Below are 24153 nucleotides of genomic sequence, written 5' to 3' on the forward strand. Positions count from 1 at the left end.
CTAGTCCTGCTCACACAGCTAAGTGTTTGTGAAACTCCTCACCAGCACAAATCTCAATTCTGCCCTTAGTTTGCTGCAACATATCAGGGCAGGGAATGTGTATTAGGCCTCATTTACACGAGCGTGTGCATTTTGCGCATGCAAAAAAACGCAGCCTTTTGCGTGCGCAAAAGGCACTTGACAGCTCCGCGTGTCATCAGTTTGTGATGCGCGGCTGCGTGATTTTCGCGCAGCCGCCATCATAGAGATGAGGCTAGTCAACGTCAGTCACTGTCCAGGGTGCTGAAAGAGCTAACTGATCGGCAGTAACTCTTTCAGCACCCTCGACAGTGAGTTCCGATCACAATATACAGCAACCTGTGAATAAAAAAAAGACGTTCATACTTACCATGAACTTCCTGCTTCCTCCAGTCCGGTCTCCCGGCCGTTGCCTTGGTGACGCGTCCCTCTCTTGACATCCGGCCCCACCTCCCTGGATGACGCGGCAGTCCATGTGACCGCTGCAGCCTGTGATTGGCTGCAGCCTGTGCTTGGCCTGTGATTGGCTGCAGCTGTCACTTGGACAGAATTGTCATCCCGGGAGGTCAGACTGAGTTATCGGTAAGTCAGAACTTCTTTTTTTTTTTTACACGTTCATGTATATTGTGATCGGAAGTCACTGTCCATGGTGCTGAACCAGTTTAACTCTTTCAGCACCCTGGACAGTGACTGTCTCCTGACGTCGCGTACCCGAACATTTTTTGCCGGGTTCGGTCAAAACGAGTTCGGCCGAACCCGGTGAAGTTCGGTTCGCTCATCTCTAAATTCTGACACTCCGTTTGGATGTTTGTAAACAGAAAAGCACGTGGTGCTTTTCTGTTTACATTCAATTTGACAGCTCTTGCGCGAATCACGCAGTTCGCACGGAAGTGCTTCTGTGCAACCTTCGTGGTTTTCACGCACCCATTGACTTCAATGGGTGCATGATGCGCGAAAAACGCAGAAATTTAGAACATGTCGTGAGTTTTTTTCAGCGCACTCACGCTGAGCAAAACTCACGGACTGTCTGCATGCCCCCATTGACTTGTATAGGTCCGTGCGGACGTATATCATGTTCGTGTAAATGAGGCCTTAGTCTGGAAGGGTTTTTACCTCTGTATATAAACAACCATCTTCCCATTTACTGACAGCAAGCAGAGATCTTAATGTTTGGAATTGAAGCACAAAGTATATTATAAAGTTTTGACCCGGCATAATGGGTAATGCTCTTTGGATAACCTAAATTCAGTTTTTTCTTGCAGATGAGCAGCTTGGCAACATGTCTTAGCCGGGTGATGTGTTTTCTCGCTGTGACCGCCGTCTCAATGTCGCTTTCTTCACATACATGGAAGGAGGAAGGTACGTGACCCGGCCGTATGTGCAGTGTGAATGTTTTACTTTCTTAAAGGTGTATTCCCATTTTTAATCATTTATGGCATATCCACATGATATGCCATACCGTATCTGCCTTATAGGTGCCGGTACCAGCTCTGGGACCATCAACTATTGGGACAATGAGTATTAGGCATATATACTGCTGTTTTATGGCTTCCAGAGAAATTTCTCCCACAAAAAAATTGTCCAGACCTAGTCCTACCCATGCAGCTTATTAGTCATCTCCTGTTCTGAGGTTTGTTACTATGTATCAGTGCAGGTAACATGTAACGACCTGGATCCTGGAACTGTTGTGTATAGCGCACAGAGGACTGCGTACATGGATACATTGTAACAAGCTCAACAGCTCTATGAGCAGGACCAGGTCAGGAGGTTTTCAGTCTCTGGATGTACACAAGAATATTTTCATGTTGACAGCAAGCAGAGATCAAAATTCCTGGTGACCAATCGATAACCCCCCCCCCCCCCCCCATGTCACTGGCTGCCTGGCATCTCTCCCAGGATGCCACAGTTAGGGGTCAGAACGCTTGCAGCAGGTGTCCTGTTCCCTCATGTCTCGTATATCACCTCACCTGGGCAGTGGAGGGAGGTGACGCCGGTATGTGGTGATATCTGATGCCGTCACGTGATGGAAAACATTACACTACAGCCTACAAAACAAGGTCTAATACAGAAAGTCAACAGTTGTGACTGCTGGTCCTTAAAGGGGCTCTACATGGAGGTCAGGATTTGACCCCCGATGATGGGCGGGGATTGGTCACACAGGGTGGGCTATGATGACTATGACCACAGCTCACAATCTGATTTCTCATAATTCTTCTCATAGGAAGCAAATCATGGACCAGTGTGGTCAAAATGTAACATTTATGTAGTGTAATTGATTGTAACACTATGATTTATGGGGGACACAACGCCCCGCAGGGGCGGATCAAGGGGTCAGGTGACAAGGCAGTGCCCATGGGCGGCCCTACCCTTCTATCCTCTCCATGGTTGACTCCTGCTAGAATGAATAAAGCAAAAAATGTTGTTTCTTAATGGCCATAGGAAGGAAATAAGAGCGTCTTCCAGTTTTACATAAGATCTATGTGGTCACTTTAAGAAGTCGTCACCCGTGAAACTTTGCTGATGGTATATTTGCCTCTTCTTCTTTCAGGTGTAGTTTATGGGAGAGTTGGAGACGCGGTTACCCTGAGATGCAACAGCAGAAATGCCAGGTATGACTATGACTCCATGACTGGCATCGTCCATGTAGAGTATATCTGCCGAACAACTCTGGTATCATTCATCAATATGGTGGATATTTAAAAATCTTATCAGGGGTTCCTTCAAACACATGGAGCTGCTCTACGCTATATTGGCAAAGTATGTGCACCCCTCCTACCTACTGAGTTTAGGCGTTTCAGCCACGCCGATTGCAAACAGGTGGATAAAACCAAGCACACAGCCATGCAAGTTCCATAGACAAATATTACTAGTAGTATGGGTTGTACTGGAGAGCTCAGTGGCTTTACACGTGCACTCATAGGATGTCACCTGTTCCGAAAATCAGTTCATGACATTTCTGATGTGCCCCAGTCACCTGTAAGTGTTACTATTATGTGCTAGATCTGCCCAGTTCACTGCCTGATTAGAACGATTAAAAATGAATTTTAATAATGAAATATTAAAATATGGCTCATGTAGCCCAAAATGACATATGTTCAGGCTCAGAACAAGATGGTCAGGGTTAGGAGATGATCTATTAAGCTTAACACGTGTAGACCAACAACTCCTCTTATAGTATACAGCCCTGACAACTACTTTGCAAATGGCCGCACTATATTTGCATTAGAGTCGTGCACGAGCCGGGAGAAATAATGTTAGCACTGAACTCGTGCTAACCGGCATTTAAACAATCTAACAATCCCTGATGATGTGTCACACTTACCAATGACACTGAAACGCGTAGGGTTGAAAATCGTTATTTAAGCAGGTGGTCTCAGAAGTCTCATAGCAACGGTCTGGTAACAGGACTGTTTTCCGGAGTCTCTGACCACATGCTGTAAGCCCGGTGGGCTGGAACTATCATTTGTCAGAAAGTAGTTGTCAGGGCTGTATACTATAAGAGGAGTTGTTGGTCTACACGTGTTAAGCTTAATAGATCATCTCCTAACCCTGACCATCTTGTTCTGAGCCTGAACATATGTCATTTTGGGCTACATGAGCCATATTTTAATACTTCATTATTAAAATTCATTTTTAATCGTTCTAATCAGGCAGTAAATCTATCAATTTAGTGAACGGAATAATATTACCAGCAAGTGGATCTATTACACAATCTGCCCAGTTCACCTTAAGGGTATGTTCACACGGCCTATTTACGGACGTAATTCGGGCGTTTTTGCCCCGAATTACGTCCGAAAATAGCGCCTCAATAGCGCTGACAAACATCTGCCCATTGAAAGCAATGGGCAGACGTTTGTCTGTTCACACGAGGCGCAATTTACGCGCCGCTGTCAAAAGACAACGCGTAAATAGACGCCCGCGTAGAAGAAGTGACCTGTCACTTCTTTGGCCGTAATTGGAGCCGTAATTCATTGACTCCAATGAATAGCAGCGCCAATTACGCCCGTAATTGACGCGGCGTTCAAGCGCCTGCACATGCCGTTACGGCTGATATTACGGGGATGTTTTCAGGCTGAAACATCCCCGTAATTTCAGCCGTTACGGACGCCCTCGTGTGAACATACCCTAAGTGTTATCATTATCTGGTGGATCTGCCGCGGTCAACTGTAAGTGTTATTATTATCTGCTAGATCTGCCCACGGTCACCTGTAAGCATTATTATTATTTTCTAGATCTGCCCCGGTCACCTGTAAGTGTTATTATTATCTGCTAGATCTGTCCCGGTCACCTGTAAGTGTTATTATCTGCTAGATTTTCCCCTGACACTTGCAAGTGTTAGGGTATGTTCGCACGGCCTATTTACGGACGTAATTCGGGCGTTTTTGCCCCGAATTACGTCCGAAAATAGCGCCTCAATAGCGCTGACAAACATCTGCCCATTGAAAGCAATGGGCAGACGTTTGTCTGTTCACACGAGGCGTAATTTATGCGCCGCTGTCAAATGACGGCGCGTAAATAGACGCCCGCGTCAAAGAAGTGACATGTCACTTCTTTGGCCGTAATTGGAGCCGTTATTCATTGACTCCAATGAATAGCAGTGCCAATTACGCCCGTAATTGACGCGGCATTCAAGCGCCTGCACATGCCGTTACGGCTGAAATTACGGGGATGTTTTCAGGCTGAAACATCCCCGTAATTTCAGCCGTAACGGACGCCCTCGTGTGAACATACCCTTATTATCTGCTAGATCTGTCCTGGTCACCTGTAAGTGTTAGGGTATGTTCACACGGCCTATTTTCGGCCGTTTTTCAGGCCGTAAACGCCCGAAAAATGGCAGAAAAAATGGAAGCAGAACGCCTCCAAACATCTGCCCATTGATTTCAACAGGAAAAATGGCGTTCTGTTCAGACGGGCCATTTTTTTAGTTGTTTTTTATAGACTCTATTGAAAACAGCTCCAAAAACGGGCGAAAAAACAGAGCGAAAATCGCGAGTGGCTTAAAAAACGTCTGGAAATCAGGAGCTGTTTTCCCTTGAAAACAGCTCCGTAGTTTTAGACGTTTTTAGTCTAGCGTGTGAACATACCCTTATTATTATCTGCTAGATCTATCCTGGTCACCTGTAAGTGTTATTATCTGCTAGATCTGCCCTGGTCACCTGTAAGTGTTATAATTATCTGCTAGATCTGCCCGGTCACCTGTAAGTGTTATTATTATCTGCTAGATCTGCCCTGGTCAACTGTAAGTGTTATTACTATCTGCTAGATCCGTCTATGTCACCTGTAAGTGCTGCTATTATTATCTGCTAGACCCGGCCGGTCACCTGTAAGTGCTAATATTGTTAAGTGGAAGTGTCTAGGAGTAATAACCACTTCCCCACAAGTAACGCACAGCACGGGCCACCGAGTACTGAAGAACATGCTGCATAAAAATTGCCTATCCCCTGTTATATCACTCACTACAAAGAGCTACACGGTCTCTGGAAGTGACATCAGCACAAGAGCTGTGCGTACGAGGCTTCACGAAATGGGCGTCCATGGTCGCTGCACACAAGCCTAAGATCACCATGCACATTGGACTCTGGAGCAGCGTGTTCCCTGGAGTGATGAATCCTGACTCACTATGTGGCAGTCTGGTGGAGGAATCTGGATCTGGTGGATGCCAGAAGAACACTACCTACCGGAATGCATAGTGACTACTGAAGGAGGGATAATGGTCGCGGGCTGTTTCCATCCAACACCTTGGAGATGAATTGGAAGGTGACCACCTCATCCAACATGAGTGTCTGACCTCACAAATTCCTACAGGCACCCTAAAATCTTGTGGAAATCCTTCCCAAAAGAGTGGAGGTTATGGTTAACCCCCATGGTTTTAGAATGGGATGTTGAACAAGCTCATATAGGTGTGATGGTCAGGGGTCCACATACTTTTGTCCACATAGCGTTCTTGTACCAGATATGTCTTTATGTATTCTTCACTGATGATGTTGACTCTTCCTCTCTCTCTCTCTCTGCAGTTCGGTGGTCGAGTGGAGGTTCAATGGGTCGTCGTCCATCGCATGGGGATTTGTTACTAAACTGGGAGACCTGGACCTTCCAAGTGTAGGACCCTCCGTGATGGGGAATTACAGCTGTTACAACCAGTCCGGGGAACTCCTACACTCTGTGTTGCTAAAAGTTGGATGTGAGTTAAGACAAGTGGTGGGATTTCATTATTCTATGGCAGATGAGACGGCACCCAGGCAGCTTAAGAGTCAGGCTTAGATCAAGACTGCTCAAGACAGATACATCACCTCTAAAGTTCAGGTGAACACTGAGCAGGAGCGTAGCTTCGGGAGGGGGCTAGAAGATCAAGGTGCCAGAGGGGAGCGGCAACAATCCACTTTACTTCGGCCAAGTTATTTAGATACTGGGCTAGGAAAGCAAATTGTTTCCAACCCTGGGTCGTCACAACTTTGACACTGAAGTTAGTTTATATCAAAATTGAGTTATAATGGTATTTGGGATGGGAACATTGATATGGAAGAGGATTTGGATCTACACAATAGATCAGGAGAGAACAGGAGAGGAAGTGTTGTCATAGGGATATTGAAGTAGAAGAGCTGCAGGCTTTGATCAATAGTATAATCTTTTTGAAGTTTCTTCGACTATAGGGCTACATGAGGTGGCAGAACTCTCTAGGGCAGTGGTCTCTAACTTGAGGCTCCCCAGCTGTAGGAAAACTACTACTCCCAGTATACTCACAGGCTCTAGGGTATAAATAATACTGATGAACCTTCATGATAATATTCTACAGACGAGGAGATACTGCAGGGACAGTGACTGTAATGTGAGAAGGTGTCAGCTCTTGTGTACGACAAAGTCACCTCTGCTGTGTGAGTCAGCTATTGTCCCCTCAGCCTTGAAATGTGACACTGCTCTCCGGCTGCCGGGTCACTCACTGTCCAATGCGCGGAATTTCCCAGACGTAAATACTCCGAAACTGGAAATTGTTCAGGGATTTCAATTGTATAAACACAACAAATGTAAAATTCCAAAAATCCTGTTTACAAAAATTCTCATAAATCACATTCTAACAGATGGAATCAGTTTTGATGTAGACTTTTTTGTAAAAGAATGTACTGCTGTGAATAAAGCTTCACAATGGCCAAGATATCCTGGGGGTAACGGCTGGATGAAGACTTGTAGGAAATCCCAAAAATCCCTAGACTTCTGGAAAGCTACGGAACATAGGAGACCCCTCTGATAACACTTCTTTTTATGAAGGATACTTATTCCGGGCTATGAAGAGGCCTTTTTGCAAGGGCCATTGATCGGGCAAATGAGCGTTCCTCCTTGTGGCAGCGATCAACGGATGAACGAGAAAACGATCGCTGGTCTTCATACATAACCGATCACTGCTCCTTGTGAAAGTAGCAAACGAGCGACGATCAATGAGCTGTCTCGTTGATCGGCGCTCGTTTTCACAGCCCATATCTGGTCATGTAAAAGGACCCTTATACTCTGCTCAGTGGCATACAATGAAGACAGGGGGCCCCATAGCAATGATCTTACTGCCCCACCATAGTGGGGTGCCGGGGTTTGCCACCCAGGACAGAATGGCCTGGTGTTTTTTTTTCCCCCTCCACATTCAATGACCCTCAGTCTGCAGAACTTCACAACTCCTTGCCCACCCCCTGCTGATTCAGTGTCTGTGCACAGCATGCTCTGTTCCGGTGATTTTGGTTGATATACAGACTGTCAACACTACATATCCCAGAATGCAGCCTCACATCTCACTGCTGCCTCCTGCTGGTTCAGTGACTTTGCAGAGCATGCCTTACAACACTGCATTGTAGGAGATACAAGGGAACATTTCTAAAAAGTTGCATTTTCCGTTTTCTGTCAATGTTTACATGACATATTTTGCGCCCACAGCGACCTTTAAGACACCCTTCTGTAATACACAGCTTGTCCGACCTGATGTATATTATGTCGTGTGCTTTATAAATTTGCTGTCAGCTCGCTACAAATGATGTCACATACTGATCCAAGAGTACAGTGCATTATGGGATCCTAGCTAAGAAATTAGGGGTGTGTCTGTCAGCACAGTGCTGACAGATTCCAATTAGCAGCCAGCAGGAATGTGCTTGAAGCTCTGGATGTGACTGGAAAATAAGACATGATGTGTCTCAGAAGCAGAACAAGATAAGGAGATATATATATATTATATATATATATATATATATATATATATATATATATATATATATATATATATATATATACACATACACACAAAGAAGGTATATATCGGGGCCGTACATACATCTGTCCCATCTGGTTACTTAGTACTTCTATCATTTCCATTTATTACAGTTCTGCCTGATCACTGCTGTTTTCTTCCAGATTCCCCTGGGATTCCCTCTGTCACCTGCAGAGCTGCAGATTATCACAACTTTTCTTGCCTTTGGAACTCCAGTGTGGAGACATTACTGCCTACAAGATACATCACGTCCTACCGGTGAGATAACGCTCTGCGTACAGACGTGTACTTCATGTCAGGGGTGGGCTGAGACCTCAATGTGAAATGTTCAATCAATCAACTCCTGTTATAATGATTCTGTCCTTGCTGTAATGTGAATCATCTCTCCATGCATTGAGTTCCTCCTGAGCTTGGGCTTATACACAGCAGCCAACCGGGACAAGCAGAGCTGCAGTGTAAAGCATGGGGCAAAGAAGCAGCCTGGGCCACTGAGACAGGAGGTGAATTTCAGACTCCAATCGATAATTAAGCTAGGCGAGAGTCAATGATCATAGGTATATCCTAATGAAGCAGAGTTGCAGTGTAAAGAATGGTGAAGGGACTGAGCAGCAGTCTGATACTCTGATCAGTCAGAAAGGGGATTTTAAACTACCTCAGATTACAACAGACCATCTAGCTCAGCTGGAGTCACTGATTATATTTGTATTTTTATGAAGCAGGGTTGCAGTGTAAAGCATGGGGGAGGAACGAAGCATTAGCCAGAGCCACTGATCAGACAGCAGGTGGATTTCAGACTACTTCAGACTCCAATAGACCAGGCAGCTTAGCTGGAGTCACTGATCATATCTGTCTCCTAATGAAGCAAAGTTGCGGTGTAAAGCATGGTGAAGAGACTGAGCAGCAGTCTTATCCTATAATAAGGCAGGAAAAGGACTTTCTACTACCTGAAATCACAACAGACCATGCAGCTTAGCTCAAGTCACTGATTATAGCTGTGTCCTTTTGAAGCAGAGTTGCAGTGTAAAGCATGGGGCAGTGACAGAGCAGTAGCCTGAGCCTCTGCTGAGGTGGATTTTAGACTACTTTAGACTCCAGTAGACAATTCAGGTAAGCTGACAAAGTTAAAAAGCAGTCATCACTGAGTGAGATAGCAGGTAAGAAGTACCCAGTGGGGGTCTTTATCTGGATTGTAGCTGAGTATAGGTCTCAGTACTCCCCCGGCTCCGAGTCTCCCTCTATTGGGGCTCATCATTGTTGTGATAAGACCTGGCCGCGGGTCGTCCATGTGCAGGTGCCAGGATATTGGAGGATTACATGGTGCAGGTGTGAAGGGCAGCGAGGGATTAATGTTTAATGGCTGGAGCAGCGCTGGGCTCACAGGTTCTATCATTCTAGTGGTTACATGTGGATGTCTTTACATTGCACACAACGCTCCCCCTGTACTGTGCACACAGACTCCATTCAGCCAGCTCTGGCACCGGGATCCTTATCGCTGGCGAGTACAGGAAGGAAGACGGGAGGGGCGCCCGCTCTACACACTGAGGAGACCCATTGATATGTTCTCCCATACCAGCCCCCACCCTGCTCTAATTGTGGGGTGACATTAGTGGTCTGTGGTCGGCTACATTAAGAGATCTTATTGTAGTCAGAGCATCAGAACACATTGATACATGGACACAAGAGCTTACAATCAGGAGACGATAGTATTGACCGCTTCACATGGGTATGATGGCCGACTGCGTCCCAACAACGTTAGATTCGAATGACCAAACAAATGTCGCTGAAAGAAGATGTAACCTAGGCCATGGCCGGACAATCCAAGCTACAAGTCTCTCACGAATCAAGTGATGCAAGTATCCCCCAATTCAGATGGGGCAATTTAACATCCGTAGTCGTTTACAGTAGTAATCCACCAGGGATGACCCCCTTCTTGCTGAGAGGTCCCCCTAAGAGGAAGGTGTTCTGCTTGTACCTCAATGATCAACTGTTACCATCTCCTGAGCCCTTGTTGCCCCTCATGGGCCGTCCATCAACTCAGATTGGTCAAGTCCTCCAGAGCGAGAGCTGATCTTTGCAGTGATTGTCCACACTGGCATATAGAGGGGTGTCAAGCAGAGGATCCCCACATACACCCCATTATCACACATGGGAAGGAGGTCCTGCAAACCACAGCAGGACAGAAAGAGACCCAAACAATAGAAGGATTCAGGTATGCAACAAATGGGAAAGACTTCACTCCTAATACAATATCCAAAACAATAGTAGAAGCAACAGCATCCAATTCGATTTTCAAAAATGTATTGTGCCCAAGTAGTCAAACAGAAGAAAAAACAGCAACGTTTCGACCAAAGTAGTGAAGAGGGCTATTTCAAGCCTGAGGAAGACCCAATCACTACTACGGGTGGAAACGTTGCTGTTTTTCCTTCTGTATGACTACTTGGGCACAATACATTTTTGAATACCGAATTGGATGCTGTTGCTTCTACTATTGTACATAGGAAGGATGTGTCCAGAGATAATGGACGTATAACTGCAGATTCCGAGTGTTGCAGCTACGTCGAGTGGATCAGTGCTTTCCTATGGATGTGATTGTAGCTTGTGAAGTCACTTGCCCAAAAATGTTCCACGTCCAATACCCTAAATACCATGTCAAAGGATACGGATAAAAATTGAGCCGATGCACTAAAGTGGTCTCCAACTTGTAGCTCTCCTGCTGTTGAGAAACTACAACTCCCAGCCTTACGCAGTTAAGTCATGCTGGGAGTTGTAGTTTCTCAACAGCTGGAGAGCCACAGGTTGGAGGCCACTGTCTTATTATAAAAAAAACATCAAAAAGATTGTATCCGGTCAGTTCTTCTTCCGTTTCCCCAGATGTGGTTGACCATAGAAAGCTATAATGTGGGAAAGTAGATGATGTTCTCTGATTCTGATATTTTTAGTGTTTATTTGGCTTCATAATGACTTTTAGTTGCTCAGGAAATGGCAGGAAATTAACATAATGGCAGCAATTACACTTGTAGGGTGACTTCATAGTAATAGAGGAGTGGATGTGAGGGGCCGCGGAGAGTTACCCGCAATAAACACGAAAAATAACAGTGTCTGACATTATTTTATCTCATATTTATTACTGTAAATCAGACAAATATAATGTAAAGTTCAATGATGCAATGTAAATAGTAATAATCTAAATATAATAACAATAATAATACAAAATAATAATCTAAGTATAATAATATATAATAATAATCTAAATATAATAATAACAATAATAATACAAAATAATAATCTAAATATAATAACAATAATAATACAAAATAATAATCTAAATATAAGAACTATAATAATACATAATAATAATCTAAGTATAATAATATATAATAATAATCTAAATATAATAAAAATAACAAATATAAAATAATCATAATAATCTAAATATAATAATAATACATAATAACAATAATAATATGAATACATAATAATAATAATAATAATAATAATAATAAATAATGACATTAAATAATAATAATAGATATAATAATAATATGATTAACAACAACAAAAACAACAATAATTATAATCTAAATATAATAACAGTAATAATACAAAATAATAATAATACCAAATAATAATCATAATAAATTACATTGTATAATAATAATGAAAAATAATAATAATCTAAATATAATAATAATACTTTCCATAATAATATAAAATCATTAGATTATAACAATATTTACTGTATTGTATTTATTATATTGCTTTTCTATATTACCTTTATTATAATACCTTTTAATATTATTCTTATCTTATCACCTGATTCTCATTTCTTGAACTCGTCTAGAACTTTACGATTTGGCGTCCATGAAGATACATTAGGTGAATCAATTTGCCTTGTTTTAGATTCACGTTTTGGGATTTTAAGAGAATAATAGTTGAATCCTGTTATATTCTGTGGCCAGCGAATCAGCGAATCGTGTGAAAGTTACTCGGCTGTATCCCTTAAAACACAGTGGGGGTAATTTACTTCTGGCATAGGGAAGTGTCAAATATCACAAAAGTTGCAATTTGCATAAAAAATTCTAGATTTTTATGTTGTTTGCGTTTCTCACAGCACTTTAAAAATAAATGTGGGTGGGGCTCAGCAGAAGGAGGCGTGGCCAACCATTGCCCAATACATTTACTATAATTAAAGTCAGAACTTTGTGTAAATAGGAACGCAAATCTACCCCAAATCATAGCTGGCGTAGATACCCCTTGCTGGTACACGGATTTCCAGAGATGCGCCTAATTTATAAAGAAGTTTATTCCTCGTAATAAATTAGGCGTATTTAACTCCTTAACTCCAGCGATCTCCATATAAAGACTGGTATATGAAACGGCAGTCTTAAAAAATGTCCTCAAATAAAAAAATAAATTTCTAAATGAACATTTTCTATAAAAAAAAAAGTTTCCATTAAAAAATTATTATTTTTTGTTTCATTAATATTGATTTTCAATATTTTAAATAGCTTTCTTACATTAATAAATAATAAAACATTTTTTTTTGATATTTTGCTATTAGGCTACGACTCCATAGGAACATTTGGTCACGCAACCTCAATGTTTATTTATGAGTGACAACAGTCGCAAAAATTCCAACATGGTTGGAATTCTTGCGCAAGTCGCAACTCAGATTTCTCCGTTAAAGGAAAATATTGAAGTTGAACAACAATTGCAGTAACCCACGACAATCACACAACCGGAAGTCGCCATGGAGCCCTAGCCTTCTACGTGGGACATGGTAATATTATTAGTGATGGAACATCTACCCCTTTCCCTTCTGTTGTTATTATTAGGCATCATCTTCCATTTCCTTCGACTCTATAACCGTGCCGAGCTGTCAATCACAATTTTTTTTCCATAATTTTGGAAAATCTTGCAGGATAATGACCTGTGTGACCGTAGTAGTAAATGAGATCCGTGTGTTCAGTGCACAGTGCCCATGGGGTGGGGGGCATGTGTTCTAAGGTAGTTTTCCTTTTACATTTTTCTAAGAGACGGGCCGGGATTCTGCCAATTTTAGGTCAGCAAATACTGAGATGTCATGCCAAAGTGAGTACGGGATTGTGGGTAATAAAAACATGCAGGGAAGGAACATGTGTTTCTGCTGCTGGCTGGTTTGGGGAAATGGGCCTCATTGTACGAGCGTGCAGAACAAGGAGCTTCTGTCTGCCAGACGCGAGGGGCGACTTTGGGGAAAGCGTTCGAGGCAATGTCCTACAGAACTAAAGTTAATTTCCATCCTCTATAGTAAGGATCTGAAATATGCTCTAGATTCTAACAGTATTATTATTTGTATACGCCCTGCTGTTTATAATATGCTCTGTACGTTGACAAAGTAAGTGCCCCCCAGACATCACCTGTATATAAGCTGAACATATCTATGTAAAACCATGGGCATTCATACAGAGTTAGTGTCCCTTATGGCTTCCTCTCTCCTGGGAAGACTTCCCACTACTTTGATACTGGATGGACCTTATTGAGGTTGGGCACAGATGTTGGGCGATGAGGCCGAGCTTGATGTCCAATTCATCTCAAAGATGTTCGATGGGTTGGAATCTGGTAATCAGGGGTCATTATAATCCGTTTTACTCTTACCATTGGCATCATGTTAGTTCCTGCTCCTCTTGACCATATGACTCATGTTCCTCAAGAAAGTCCTGTCCTGTGTTTGGTTCTTCAGGCTCCTCGATGGCTTGTTCATGATCCCAGTGATTAACTCTTTCTTAATCCTGGTGGTCGCCCTCTTCTGGTTCTTCTCATGTTTCACAGTTATATTTGTCTTTTTCGTCGATCTGGATCTTTTCATAGTAGATGGAGCTTCCATCTTGTCATTTAGACTTCAAGTCAAAGCTTCAGTCAAGAAACCTCTGGTTTGTTCTCACCACCTGATTCTCAAAACTCTTCAACAAACAAATTTAAAGGCATGAATACTTACCCTTCTTGAATACTATTTTTTTTAAATACTAAAATATAGAGGAAAATTGATCATTTTTCATCCCCCTATAAAGCTGCAGATCGGATGTCCGGCTGCCCATGTGCTGATGATGGGGTTTTGGCACCATTGCTTATCAGATGTTCCTACATGAACCTTGGTCTCCTTCCAGTCCTCAACAGGAAATATCTTCTCCGAACATCAGCCAATCTCTGGGTGGATCCATCTATTTATAAAATCTGCTTTGTCTGTCTCCTGTGATCCATCAGACTAGTCCGAACCAGCAGCCCCTTGGATTCTTACTATTATCTTCTGAGAGCTATGTGGTCTCCACAGAGAATGCAAATTTTGGGTTAAATCTGGTGCATCTAATGTATGTAGGAATTGCATAAACAGCCGCAAACCCCAAATATTCTTCTCATTACACTATAAATATCAATAATATGTCTCAGTAGCCCTCCTCCATGTTAAATGAGAGCCCCCGATTCCATGGGCCCATAGATGTGGCATCTCCCTCTATAGCAGTTGTGAGCACAGGACTATAAGTGGATACATATGTATCTGTGATCTCTCTAGCCAACTACAATGTATATATGTATATGGATGATGTCACAAGCGGAATCAGTAGTAACAATATCCAATGTAACTCTGTAAACTGGGGAGCCCTATACCAGATATATCAAGTATTTCACAATAAGTATAAGACATGTGCATGACCTGTCCATATCCCCCATTGAGTGTAATTATTGCCCTTCCCCCACCCCATCGCTGCATTTGTTTAATCTTAATAATAGGGCATCAGTCATAGGGGGAATCTGCCCGAGGGCTCAATGAGATGATTCAGGAATCCTCGACAGATCTGCAATCAATCTTATCACATGGCTCATGTTTGATCATTCAGTATAGATATAATTACAGGGCCCGGAACGCCGGCTATGTCCATCTCCATCCAATTATACCGACCCCCTCAGCAGTGAATGTGTCATGTGTATGGCAGCTTTCCAGGTAGAGCTTGGGAGCTACAGCTACAAGCAAAAGGGCAGAAAAATCAATATGATCCCAATAATGTCAGTGATGCCTGGATCTAAAGTCTGTTTCGTATAGAGTATCAATGTATCCTGCAGCGCTGTACATACAGTAAAATATTCCCATCATACCTATCCTCTTTCATAGAAGGCCAATTGTCCTGTCTGTTTGTTTATGCAGTGTGGGAATGAACTGGAGGACCCAGAATGGTTTGCCCATCAAAGGTTGATCACAGGAACAAGACAAAATTTTAATACGGTCCTTATGTAACTATTATAATGATACCCCCTATGTACAAGAATATTCCAACTATAATACTGCCCCCTATGTACAAGAATATAATTACTATAATACTGCCCCCTATATACAAGAATATAACTACTATAATACTGCCCTCTATATACAAGAATATAACTACTATAATACTGCCCTCTATATACAAGAATATAACTACTATAATACTTCCCCCTATATACAAGAATATAACTACTATAATACTGCCCCCTATATACAAGAATATAACTACCATAATACTGCCCTTTATATACAAGAATATAACTACTATAATACTGCCCTCTGTATACATGAATATAACTACTATAATACTGCTCCTATGTACAAGAATATAACTACTATAATACTGCTCATATATACAAGAATATAACTACTATAATACTGCCCCTATATACATGAATATAACTACTATAATACTGCTCCTATGTACAAGAATATAACTACTATAATACTGCTCATATATACAAGAATATAACTACTATAATACTGCTCCTATGTACAAGAATATAACTACTATAATACTGTTCCTATATACAAGAATATAACTACTATAATACTGCCTCCTATATACAAGAATATAACTACTATAATACTGCCCCCTATGTACAAGAATATAACTACTATAATACTGCCTCCTATATACAATAATATAACTACTATAATACTGCTTCTATATACAAGAATATAACTACTATAATACTGTCCCTATATACAAGAATATAACTACTATAATATTTCCCCCTATGTACAAGAATATAACTACTATAATACTGCCCCTATATACAAGAATATAACTACTATAATACTGCTACTATATACAAGAATATAACTACTATAATACTGCCCCCTATATACAAGAATATAACTACTATAATACTGCCTCCTCTATACAAGAATATAACTACTATAATACTGCCCCCTATGTACAAGAATATAACTACTATAATACTGCCCCTATATACATGAATATAACTACTATAATACTGCCCCTATGTACAAGAATATAACTACTATAATACTGCTCCTATATACAACAATATAACTACTATAATACTGCCCCTATATACAAGAATATAACTACTATAATACTGCTTCTATATACAAGAATATAACTACTATAATACTGCTTCTATATACAAGAATATAACTACTATAATACTGCCCCCTAAACACAAGAATATAACTACTATAATATTGCTCCTATATACAAGAATATAACTACTATAATACTGCCCTCTATATACAAGAATATAACTACTATAATACTGCCCGCTATATACAAGAATATAACTACTATAATACTGCTCCTATATACAAGAATATATCTACTATAATACTGCCTCCTATATACAAGAATATAATCTACTATAATACTGCCCCTATATACAAGAATATAACTACTATAATACTGCCCCCTATGTACAAGAATATAACTACTGTAATACTGCCCAATATATACAAGAATATAACTACTGTAATACTGCCTCCTATATACAAGAATATAACTACTATAATACTGCTCCTATATACAAGAATATAACTACTATAATACTGCCCTTATATACAAGAATATAACTACTATAATACTAATCCTATTTACAAGAATATAACTACTATAATACTGCCCCAATATACAAGAATATATCTACTATAATACTGCCCCCTATGTACAAGAATATAACTACTATAATACTGCCCCCTATGTACAAGAATATATCTACTATAATACTGCCCCCTACATACAAGAATATATCTACTATAATACTGCCCCCTATATAGAAGAATAGAACTACCGTAATACTGCCCCCCTATATAGAAGAATAGAACTACTATAATACTGCCCCTATATACAAGAATATAACTACTATAATACTGCCCCCTATGGCTGAGAATATTTGGTTGACCTGATAACTATATATAAATCTACCCAGGGTTGGCTATTATACATTATAAACTCCTCAGGTGATCGATGTTTGGGGCTTGGGGTTTAGCTCATTGTGTTGATGTTATATCTGCAGCTGTTCTATAGGTGAATGTATACTGTACTTAGAGGTTATGTTTTGTTTTAATCTTTATATTTGTGCCCCCTTCTTGTGCTGTAATGTGATATAAGCTGATCGGTGAATTGTACTCTACAGAGAGATTCCTTGAATGAGACAAGACAAGTGTTTATGTGACTCAGGGTCTTGTCATCTCAGTCAGTCAGTGGGGGCTCCCTGGGCTCTTATTAACCCCCAGACTTCTGGAACGGAAAACTGTTTATGTAATGACTGGACACTCTCCAGAGCTGAAATCAGATTGATCTCATGTGACCGGGGGAGCTGTGCAGACGTTGTGTTGTGCTGGAGGAATGGTGTCTAATACCTCGCAGTATAATAGATCCGGTGTCTGGTGTACAGATCTGTATGTGACCCCCATAAATATAACTGGAGTCCGGCACCTCCCTGTAATATTATCTCATACATACTATATACCTCCTAAAGTCGATTATTAACATAAAAAAATAATTCTGAAATATATCTCTGTAACACAAAGTTTTCTTAAAAAAAAAAAAGCTTAAGTGGCGTAACTACCACTGTAGCGGCTGCTACGGGGCCCATGGGCCCACGGCCCCCACATGGCCGGAGGCTCTGCTATCAGCCGCTATGGCTGCTACAGCGCGACGCCACTGGACACTACGGCAGAGCAGGGAGGTATCTCCCCACTCTGCCATTAAAGGGGTTGTTCCTACAAAACACATGTATCCCCTATCCGCAGGATGGGGGATACATGTGTGATCGCTGGGAGTCTGGGACCCCCAGCTATAAGGAGAATGGGGGTGGGCGGAAGTCCCCCGAAGTTCTCCATGAGAAACCTCGGACTTCCGGGGTCTGTATCGGCAACTCCGTAGAAATGAATGGAGCACCGGTCGCGCCTGTGCGCATGTGTGACCAGCGCTCCTTTAATTTTTATTGAGCTGCCGGACGCAGACCCCGGTAGTCCGAGGTTTTTCATGAAGAACTTCGGGGGACTTTCGGTCCCCCGTTCTCCTTATTGCTGGGCGTCCCAGCGAACACACATGTATCCCCTATCCTGTGGGGTGAGCTGTATGGTGCTACATACACGGGGGCTGTATGGTGCTATATACAGGGGTGCTCTATGGTGCTATATACAGGGGGGGCTTCATGGTGCTATATATAGGGGGGCTGTATGGTGCTATATACAGGGGGGCTGCATGGTGCTATACACAGGAAGGCTGTATGACGCTATCTACAGAGGGGCTGTATGACGCTATCTACAGGGGTGCTGTATGGCGCTATATAGAGGGAGGGGGCTGTATGATGCTATCTACAAGGGGCTGTATGGCGCTTTATACAGGGAGGGGGCTATATGGCGCTATCTACAGGGAGGCTGTATGGTGCTATATACAGGGGGCTGTGTATGGCGCTATCTACAGGGGTGCTGTGTGGCAGAATCTATACGGAGGCACTATCTACAAGGGAGGGTTGGGTGGCACCTAGGGGAGGGGCCCCAGTCAAAAGTTTGCTATGGGGCCCAGTCTTTCCTAGTTATGCCCGAGTCTACGCTGATACATTGTTACAATTGCCTCAGCTGTGTGAGAATGACTAGGAAAGAACAGAATTTCGGCTTCGAAATGTAAATAATTCTTGAACACGGTGAGAAACTGAAACACAGACTAAGGCTGGGTTCACACGACCTATTTTCAGACGTAAACGAGGCGTATTATGCCTCGTTTTACGTCTGAAAATAGGGCTGCAATACGTCGGCAAACATCTGCCCATTCATTTGAATGGGTTTGCCGACGTATTGTGCAGACGAGCTGTAATTTACGCGTCGTCGTTTGACAGCTGTCAAACGACGACGCGTAAATTGACTGCCTCGGCAAAGAAGTGCAGGGCACTTCTTTGCAACGTAATTTGAGCTGTTCTTCATTGAACTCAATGAAGAGCAGCTCAAGATATACGAGCGTCACAGACGCCTCGTATATTACGAGGAGCTGCATTTACGGCTGAAACGACGCAGCTGTTTTCTTCTGAAAACAGGCTGTCATTTCAGCCGTAAATGACAGCTAGCGTGTGCACATACCCTTACAGAGCTTTAATTATTAATCTTTATTTTTATAGGACTGCACCGAACCTTTAACACGCTGTTTTGGCTGGGTCCATTATGTATGTTTCCCCTGAGATCAGACCTCAGTGATCAGTCCCCATCAATCCAGCCCATCTCCTCCTGGCCCCTCCTTCTCCTCCTCAGCCCCGTTATCTCCTGCTGGCCCCTGCATCTACTCCTCGACCCCTCCATCTCCTCCTGGCCCCTCCATCTTCTCCTAGGCCTTTCCAACACCTCCTGGCCCCTCCATCTCCTCCTTGGCTTTCTCATCTCCTCCTATGCCCTTCCATCTCGTCCTGGCCCATCCATCTCTTCCTTTGCCCCTCCATCTTCAACCTTGACCTCCCCATCTCCTCCTCAGCCTTTCCATCTCCTCCTCGACCCCTCCATTCCTCCTGGTCCCTATAACTCCTCCTGGCCCCTCCATCTCCTCCACGAACCCTCCATCTCCTCCTGGCCCCTCCATCTTTTCTTGGCTCCTTATTCGCTCCCCGACCCCTCCATTTCCTCCTTGCCCCTCCATCTCCTCCTGGCTCCTCATCTCCTCCTCGGCCCCTTCATCTCCTCCTGGCCCCTCCATCTCCTCCTGGTCCCTCCATCTCCTCCTGGCCACTCCATCTCCTCTTGGCCACTCCATCTCCTCCTGGCCACTCCATCCCCTCCTGGCCACTCCATCTCCTCCTGGCCACTCCATCTCCTCCTTGGCCCCTCCATTTTCTCCTTGGCCTTTCCATCTCTTCCTCGGCCCCTGTATCTCCTCCACGACCCCTCCATCTCCTCCACGACCCCTCCATCTCCTCCATGTCCCCTCCATATCCTCCTGGCCAGTCCATCTCCTCCTGGCCACTTCATCTCCTCTGGCCACTTCATCTCCTTCTCGACCCCTTCATCTACTTCTGGTCCCTCCATTTCCTCCTCGGCACCTCCATTTCCTTCTCAGCCCCTCCATCTACTCCTGACCCCTCCGTCTCCTCCTAGCCCCTCCATCTCCTCCTCTGCACCTCCATCTTCTTTTCGGCCCCTCCATCTCCTCCTTGACCCCTCCATCTCCTCCTGGCCCCTCTAACTCCTCCTCGGCCCCTCAATCTCCTCCTCGAACCCTCTATCTCATTTTGACCCCTCCATCTACTCCTCAGGGCCCTCCATCTCCTCAGCCCCCCATCTCCTCCCCAGCCCCTCCATTTCCTGCTGGGGCCCAACTGAAGAAGTAGGGCTTAGGTTTAGGAGGCAGGGCTTAGCTGGTCTTGTCTTTATTACATAGGGTTCATGCATCAGTTATTTAAGCAGCGCCACCTTTTCCCAACTTTACAGATTTACATGTGCTGTAATGGGGTAAAGGAGTTGAGGGGGGCAAGCAGATACATTTAGGAAGCTTATATTTTTTTTAAATCCTTGCAATTTTGATCAGAACAGGATAATGGGAGAGGAGGATAGTATCACAAGAAACATTGATAATATTTTAGTGCATTACAGTTTCAGATAAATTATTCTCAGCCCACCAGATACGGCTGACCCGCTCGCTGTACTCAAAGGTCAAGCCACAGGATTTTCTTCCACTTAAGCCACACACGCGGCTGAGTACAGTGGACATGACTCAGAGCAGTGTTGCACTCTTAGGGTATGTTCACACGATTAACAAAAAACTTCTGAAAATACAGAGCAACTCGCGTTTTTCGCTGCGTTTTTTACGGCCGTTTTTTAAGCTGTTTTTCTATAGAGTCAATGGAAAACGGCTCAAAAAACGGCTCAAGAAGTTACATGCACTTCTTTTTCACGGGCGTTTTTTACTGCGCCCGTTTTTCAAAACGGCCGCGTAAAAAAACGGCCCGTCGGAACAGAATGCAGTTTTTCCCATTGAAATCAATGTTTGAAGGTGTTCTGCTTCCAATTTTTCGGCCGCTTACGGCCCGAAAAACTCCTGAAAATATGCCATGTGAACATACCCTTAAGGATAACATTCTATTCTTGGGCTAGTCAGCAGTCTAGCTATTGTGAGCCTACAACTCCCAGCATGCTGCATGCTTCAGTATATGCGAGGAGTTGAAGTTGTACATTAGCTAAAGAACTGAAAGTGCAGAGCTCTTGGCTGGAGGACCTTGTTGACCAAGGCCAGTAGTTAGGATGTTTGACTTAAGTGCAAACTGACCAGCACTTTCTAATACTGCCATATTTTTTATACCAGTCAAAGTAGAGATAGCGTCTAGGCAGGACAGTGTCAAATGCCTTTACAAAGTTGAAAAACACTATAGCGGCCCCTCTGTCCAGGCTTCTACTCACCTCTGGATAAAAACCCTCACCTCTTCATGAAAGTTGCTAATGTCAGCAGAGTCCTGACATACATGATGGTGGCCATGTCCCCTGTGAAGGAAACATCTGATGCTCTGATTGTCCTGCGGGAAGTGCTGACAGTCAGGTGTGACCGTTGCTGCTTCGTGTAGATATCTGAGGATGCGGTGGGCGCTCCTTTGATGCTGTGGTCACCGTGTCCAGCCCTCCTTGTGGTCAGGGCTACTGTCTCCCGTGGTAAATGAGGTCACATCACAAACCAGCGAGAAGCCTCTGGCCCTGGCTCTGAATCACAGATCTCACCTCTTCCAGGGAATTAATAGGCTAATTGTGATTTTACAGATGTCGTCCTGTCTGAGCGCCGAGGCCTGCGGTCTGAAGAACATCTGAGATCTTTCTCCTCAGTCCAGATATGTGTAATGTTCACGTCTCATTAACTTTATGAAGTCGTTTATATTATTTAAGTTCTTCCTTGCGTCAGAAACCTGTAGATATATATCTACCTTCTAAAACTAGAAAATAGGTAATTGCTACCCCCAGCTAAAGAGCGTCCCTGATGGTCACCGTGTTACTTTCATTACTATGAGGCTGTGGTCATCATGTCTCATGGATCCTGGCAGGGTGTTAATACATTTGAATTATAGATGATCTGGTTATATTGCAGGGTGGACAGGAACATCCCAGAGATCTGCCTGCAGGACGTCCGACATCCCAACATGTGTTCTGTAAGGAACTCCAAGCTGTGGACATCTTATCAGATGAACATTACGGAGGAGAATCCACTGGGCTCCAGCTTCAGGATCCTGGAGTTCCATGTACAGTCTATAGGTGAGAGGCCCAGAAGTATTTATGTATATTATCCTACAGAAGCCGTGCGTCCTGTGAGGTTACTGTACAGTAGATGGGTCCGTGTGTCCTATGTGGTTACTGTGCAGTGGATGGGTTAGTATTTACTTTTTGGTCACTGTACAGTAGATGGGTCCGTGTGTCCTGTGTGGTCACAGTAAAGTAGATGGGTCCGTGTGTCCTAAGTGGTTACTGTGCAGTGGATGGATCAGTGTGTTCTGTGTGGTCACCACATAATGGATGGGTCAGTCTATCCTGTGTGGTAATTGTACAGTGGATGGGTGAGTTTGCCATGTGTGGCCATTGTATAGTTAGTTGGTCAGTGTGTCCTGTGCGGTCAATGTACAGTGGTCGGATCAGTTTGCTCTTTGTGTTCATTGTATAATTAGTTGGTCATTGTGTCCTGTGTGGTCAATGTACAGTGGTCGGGTCAGTTTGCTCTTTGTGTTCATTGTATAGTTAGTTGGTCATTGTGTCCTGTGCGGTCAATGTACAGTGGTCGGGTCAGTTTGCTCTTTGTGTTCATTGTATAGTTAGTTGGTCATTGTGTCCTGTGCGGTCAATGTACAGTGGTCGGGTCAGTTTGTTCTTTGTGTTCATTGTATAGTTAGTTGGTCATTGTGTCCTGTGCGGTCAATGTACAGTGGTCGGGTCAGTTTGCTCTTTGTGTTCATTGTATAGTTAGTTGGTCATTGTGTCCTGTGCGGTCAATGTACAGTGGTCGGGTCAGTTTGCTCTTTGTGTTCATTGTATAGTTAGTTGGTCAGTGTGTCCTGTGCGGTCAATGTACAGTGGTCGGGTCAGTTTGTTCTTTGTGTTCATTGTATAGTTAGTTGGTCAGTGTGTCCTGTGCGGTCAATGTACAGTGGTCGGGTCAGTTTGTTCTTTGTGTTCATTGTATAGTTAGTTGGTCATTGTGTCCTGTGCGGTCAATGTACAGTGGTCGGGTCAGTTTGTTCTTTGTGTTCATTGTATAGTTAGTTGGTCATTGTGTCCTGTGCGGTCAATGTACAGTGGTCGGGTCAGTTTGTTCTTTGTGTTCATTGTATAGTTAGTTGGTCATTGTGTCCTGTGTGGTCAATGTACAGTGGTCGGGTCAGTTTGCTCTTTGTGTTCATTGTATAGTTAGTTGGTCATTGTGTCCTGTGCGGTCAATGTACAGTGGTCGGGTCAGTTTGCTCTTTGTGTTCATTGTATAGTTAGTTGGTCAGTGTGTCCTGTGCGGTCAATGTACAGTGGTCGGGTCAGTTTGCTCTTTGTGTTCATTGTATAGTTAGTTGGTCAGTGTGTCCTGTGCGGTCAATGTACAGTGGTCGGGTCAATTTGCTCTTTGTGTTCATTGTATAGTTAGTTGGTC

General features: G+C 43.2%; 1 protein-coding gene across 3 annotated transcripts in view; it reads left to right on the top strand.

The window, feature by feature from the left end:
• The window catches only part of IL11RA (interleukin 11 receptor subunit alpha), a 155881-nt gene that overhangs the window by 100461 nt on the left and 31267 nt on the right, over window positions 1-24153 (top strand). For all 3 annotated transcript variants that reach the window (XM_075842706.1, XM_075842699.1, XM_075842713.1), the window contains exons 2-6: window positions 1281-1377; window positions 2567-2627; window positions 6033-6199; window positions 8404-8518; window positions 22615-22778. In XM_075842706.1, coding sequence (XP_075698821.1) covers window positions 1281-1377; window positions 2567-2627; window positions 6033-6199; window positions 8404-8518; window positions 22615-22778 — 604 coding nt within the window. The remainder of the gene's footprint in view (window positions 1-1280; window positions 1378-2566; window positions 2628-6032; window positions 6200-8403; window positions 8519-22614; window positions 22779-24153) is intronic.

The sequence above is a fragment of the Rhinoderma darwinii genome, chromosome 1 (genome assembly GCF_050947455.1).
Source record: "Rhinoderma darwinii isolate aRhiDar2 chromosome 1, aRhiDar2.hap1, whole genome shotgun sequence".
Taxonomy (NCBI): domain Eukaryota; kingdom Metazoa; phylum Chordata; class Amphibia; order Anura; family Rhinodermatidae; genus Rhinoderma; species Rhinoderma darwinii.